General features: G+C 39.2%; 1 protein-coding gene across 1 annotated transcript in view; it reads right to left on the bottom strand.

Annotated features, from left to right (window-relative positions):
• Nucleotides 1–806: 806 nt before the first annotated feature.
• Nucleotides 807–5771, bottom strand: part of KCNMB2 (potassium calcium-activated channel subfamily M regulatory beta subunit 2) — a 236124-nt gene continuing 231159 nt past the window's right edge. The window contains exon 5 of the mRNA XM_006770029.2: nt 807–1293. Within this exon, the coding sequence (XP_006770092.1) occupies nt 1009–1293 (285 nt within the window). The 3' untranslated portion in view covers nt 807–1008. The remainder of the gene's footprint in view (nt 1294–5771) is intronic.

Below are 5771 nucleotides of genomic sequence, written 5' to 3' on the forward strand. Positions count from 1 at the left end.
CACAACTTTAAAATCTCAATAGGGGACACATGTTAGAAAGAGAGAAACTACACACTCATTAACTTAAACATAAATTCCCAAAGAGCAATATTCCAGCTTGTTCATTTGCCACAATAGGTCTACCCATTGAAATAAGTCCACTAGTCTTGACCAGCAAGTAGGATCTTAATTTTCCCATCTAACAGTTCAATTGAAATGGAAGGAAGATTTTCACACAAATATCTTAGTACAATAGACTTTCCTGGATTGGAAAAGAGCCTATACTCCACGTTCAGTCAATTCACGGGTAACGAGACTCCTGTAAGTGTCATCCCCCTCACACAGTAGCAGGGTCTTACATGGAAAAGGGCTCTGTTCATTTTTTATTTAAGTCACAGGAAATGGTGATAGAATTGGTGAACGAAAACAGCTTTCTTTTTTGGAAATCAGTTTGAAAATCTGAAGTTATGAATAGAAAGTAATAACAGGAAAATAGCTGGCTGGGTCTCCCCCCTTCTTTACAGTGATATGGTAGAAACACAGGAAAAATGTGTTAACATCTTTTAGTTAGGAAATCTGGTCCCTTCACTTGCTGTGGGGCTCAGTTCAGAATAAGAAAAGAAAAACAGTATTTTTGGCTGCAGCTCTAGTAAACAATGAATGATGAAAAATATTGCAGAAATGTCTTCAACACAGACCTTATCACATTGATATTGTTTACCTTTCCCCACAAACCTTGGCAAATGAATAACTGAGCCCTATTTTGGTGGAATGAGAGAAGGAAGCACTAGTTCCAGCATCGAAACAAGATTATGAAAACAACCAAACAACACAAAACAGTATTTCTTCTCCTGAATAATAAAGACGTCATGTTTGCATATAGAACAGCTTTTGCATTATTGCTCTATGTATAAGAATATATTAAGGAACTCATAATAGACTGCACATTACAAACTTAAGGTTCTTTGGTGAAGAATGAAAGAAAACAGTATTTGAGCTTTAAAGAAAACGATCTCGTCCATTTTGCCTTTATCTATTGATCCGCTGGATCCTGTCACAGAGCAGGGAGAGGTACTGTGTGAGCTTCACCATGGCAACGATCACCACGCCCCCAGCCATCATACACGTTGGCCAGAAGAGTGAGTGGAACAGCACATTGGAACTGTAGAGTTTGGTTAGGATGACACTCTTCTGGTTTCCTTCTGGGTCAGAATAGCAGGAAAAGTGTTGGTACTTCCTGAAGTTTTCCATGACAACACTCACCAGGGACATGGATTCTTCAAAATTTTTTCCACACTTAGGTATATAGGAGCACTGTGGAAAATGAGAGAAATTGTCATCAGAAGATACTGTGTGTGTGTGTTTGTGTGTGTGTGTGTGTCCGGTACAGGTGGATATTGGGGCCAACTTAATGATCTGTGAAATAACCATGATGGTTACTCTTTTCATATTCAAACTACGGCCTCCAGAAACCCTAAGAATGCACACATTAATTAAAACAATAATGTTTTCAAGTATCCTTTCAAGATGTACTTTGATAGCTCACCCATATAAGTTTAAATATTGATTAAACTGGATGACATCAATGGATTCTTTTGCCATAGCTAAGCATAGTGGGTTTTAATGATTCCCTAGGAACACACTTCTCCATGGGATCAGAATGTCAACCTCTCTGTCTTTTGTCTGTCCACAGCTGTTCATGTAACATCACAAGCTACCAGTTCTCTTAGGGAAAGTTGTTTCTCTTATCTTTTTGACTAAGCCGAGCCACCTTGTTCACCTTTCTGCTGTAGTTAAAAAACAAACACCCAACAGTTATACCCCTGGTGAATTGCTGACAAAGAATATCCGAAAGTGTAGGAATATTGAATAAAGAGCGCTGATGAATGTTTTATGCCCAGTTAGCATAATAAAGTAATTTTTTCCATAAACCTAGAAAAATTAAAACAGTACCAAATCAGTTTACTCTTTAACCGGCACTCACCTGAGAACTTACAGCATCTTTCCTTTGAACTTTCCCCTTCTCTATTTCTTGCTATATCTCTTGTACTATATGTCTCTCCTTCCTTCCTCTCTATACACTTACATGTTTAATTCTTTCTTTGCAACTCTTTTCCTTCCCTGCCTGCCCCTCCCCTTACCTTGCTTTAATTTTCCCCTCCATTCTCTCTTCTTGTCATCCTTTCTCTTTTTTTAAAAAAAATATTTTATTGATTTTTTACAGAGAGGAAGGGAGAGGGATAGAGAGTTAGAAACATCGATGAGAGAGAAATATCGATTCAGCTGCCTCTTGCACGCCCCCTACTGGGGATGTACCCACAACCGGGGCACATGCCCTTGACCAGAATCGAACCTGGGACCCTTCAGTCCGCAGGCCGACGCTCTATCCACTGAGCCAAACCGGTCAGGGCCCTCCTTTCTCTTTTGCCTCTCTCTCTTCTCTGAATACAGAGGGAGTTAATAAACTTTGTAGTTTTTTTTAAGTTATTTATTGGGTATATTTTGGAACACGTTTCCCTAATTATAAAGCAGTCTCCGAGGAGATGAAATCTCTGTGACCCTCTTTCCTCGGTTGGTAAATGGGCAGTGACGAAACTCAGAACAAAGGATCTAACTTTTTAAAAAGGTAGGAAAAAAGTGATTTAAGTCACTTTTCTGGGAGATATGTGAATCCTTGGTTAACTCTTCACCCTCTCTATGGTAAGGTATATCCCAATAAGAAAAAGAAATCCCTGTCTCTTGTTATAGTCATTATCAAATAATTAATTTAACTGATTTATCTGAATTAAATTGGTTTGTGACAAGATCACGGCTAATCCAGTGTTTTAGTGTGATTTAGCAAACTATGCCCTGTCTTCAAAATTATTTTTCTGTTGAAAAACTGTCATAATACTGATTTTATGAAAACAACAACAACAAAACACTTCACCCATTTTACTGTTCTTTACCAATTTATTAGTTGTTATAAATAATCACATCTCTGACTTTTGCAATGTGACTGACACTCCTTGGGTTGTGCAATACACAACTCACTCAACTTTGAGACACACAGATGAGGTGGGCTGCTGCAGAACACTGAGGTACACCCAGGGGAGCTTCGGGTAGGATCCTGGAATTGCACCATTTAGACGTGTAGATTTCACAGGAAACAACTATAAAACAAATGAAGTGCCTTCTGCTAATGGAGTATGTTTGGCTCACTCCTCTGATGTTATTAGTGGCTACAGTGGCATCTTGCTTTGTTGGCTGTGCTATAATCATTGGATTATCTGACAGCAGGAAAATTCTTCGATTAGTTAAGAATGGAGGATGAACATGCTGGCTTTTATCGTAAACCAGGCTTAAAGTAATGTTTTCATAACAAGAACTGGTTGGCAGCTTCAAATCTAATCAGCTAAGAATAAATGTGAGTATACTCATAAATGTGAGCACAGCAGAAGCTGGTACTAGCACAACATTAAAGGTCTTAAAGTGTCTCCAGGAAAGCACAGTTTCTCAGTGAGTTATAATTTAGTACGAACATTTGCCTATGACTACCATGACGCAAATTTTCTACCAGCAGGATGCATTCTAAATCAAAAGGATTTAAGGCAATAAGCAGATACATTTTTTCCCCCTTCTTCAGTGAAGCCATCATGCCTTTAACAAATTTAAAAATGTTTTTGGAAGCAAAGTATTAAAAAGAAAAATAACAGACAAGCCATTTGTGGTTGAATTCAAACTGAGTGGATTTCGATTCCGAATGCGTCAGGCTTCTGTATATTTTTGTGCCAAGACCGTTTATAACAGTGGATTCAGTGGCTAAGAGTACTAAGTTATTGAAGGGATCTCAATAAATATGGCATTCCATTAAAAATGGAGGTTTTTCTTTTCTTAGGCTCTCGTGAATTGATGTGGCTTTAAAATATTTTTCAAGAAGCGTTTGTCTGCCAAATGACAATAATTCTGACATGAAATAGGATTCTTCCAAATAAAATGGGATATAAATTACTTTTGAGACCATCTAGCAAGGTCATAATATAGAGGCTGCTTATTATAGTTTCAAGTCATCAGGCTCTCAAATGTGCACATTTGGAGTGGCCAGACAAGGCATATTCCATACCTGATTGGACTTGGGTCCTGGGGCCAGTGGTACATACAAGTGCAGCTCCACATTGCTGGTGGAGCAACGATTCTTTTGCCCGGCTGTTTTTAACTTTTCTAACCTTGCCACCTGCCACCTTTTAACACACATAAAACAGCTCCCACTAAGTGTGTTACTTATCCCTGAAAACTACTCCAGTCATTCCTTTACTTTTCTTATTGCTCAGATCTCTGTTGTGAAAATGAACATACCATGTGGTCTGACAAGCCCCTCCCTGGCTTGTGTTCAAGAGATCTGGGTACTGTGTTTTTATAAGTGAGCTACTTGGCTCCTCAGAATCAACTGCTTTATCTAATGAGGTTAACAGAGCCTTCCTGGCAGGGTTTGTGTGAAGATTAAATGATGAATATTAAAAGCCTCATTGAATTTTCCCTAACGTGTTTTCTTATTGGAATATCACACTCTCCACATGATCTCAAGTCTTTAACCAAGTGCCCATATTAAACGATTGAAAACTCTAAGGAGGGCAACACTCCTAGTTATATGGTTTTACAGGAGCAGTCCTGTTGGATGGCTCTTGTCTCATATTCCTTGTTTTTGTGTCTGAGGAGATTTGACATTATGCTGAATCATACACAGTATTCGAATGCTAGGTTTCTGTTTCTGCGGCTCAAACTATAGCCGTGTGTATGTTTCTGAGACGGATATGAATTTGTGGTGAAGATTTAGTGATCTTAGGATTTCATCATATGTTTCAAGGATAATTTGATGTGCTTGGTTTAGATTACAGAGAATGCATTTTTTAACAAATCGAAACTGTACGGAGTGATTTACACTAAGCTGGAAAAATGTAATGTAGACTGAAAAGATAAAAAATCCTGGCATTTTTATTGTATTATGTATATTTATTGATTTCAGAAAGGAAGGGAGAGGGTGAGATAGAAACATCAATGACGAGAGAAAATCATTGGCACAACTCCTACTGACATGTGCCCTTGACCAGAATCAAAACAACTCCTACTGGGGATAGAGCCTGATACCCTGACATGTGCCCTTGACCAGAATCAAACCTGGGTCCCTTCAGTAAGCAGGCCAATGTTCTATCCACTGAGCCAAACTGGCTAGGGTAAAATCCTGCCATTTTAAATCCTTTTATATTTTTAGTGGGAGGTGTGGAATAGGAAAGGTTTAACTTTCAGACTCTGTGTGATATATAATACCAAACAACATATGAATAATAATTTTATATACACAAAGACATATAAGTACTAATCAAAATCTCTATATCTAATAGCCAAACGACCCCTCTCCCCCACCCCCTGGCCAGCCCCGCCCCCGATCGGGGCGGGGGGAGAGTGTGGGGGCGATTGGGGGCAGGTCCAGCCAGCCAACCACTCATGGCCCCTCCCCCCCCGTCGCCCCGCTGATCGGCCCTCATTGGGGCAGGCTTGCCGGACCCCACCCATGCATGAATTCGTGCACCAGGTCTAGAGTATGTTAATATATATATTTTTACCTTGGATATAGGTCATTCTTTAGTGCTTTAACATGTGAATATATAAACTTAGCAAACCTCTGAGGCAGCGATTTGGTGGAAGATTTAGTCCCACATCTTTCTTCATCCTGAATTTTGTTAATAAACCTTTCTGCTTTCCCACATGCCTGAAATTCTCTTTAATATTGAAAACCACAGAGATGGCCCCACAAC

The sequence above is a fragment of the Myotis davidii genome, unplaced genomic scaffold (genome assembly GCF_000327345.1).
Source record: "Myotis davidii unplaced genomic scaffold, ASM32734v1 scaffold123, whole genome shotgun sequence".
Lineage (NCBI taxonomy): Eukaryota > Metazoa > Chordata > Mammalia > Chiroptera > Vespertilionidae > Myotis > Myotis davidii.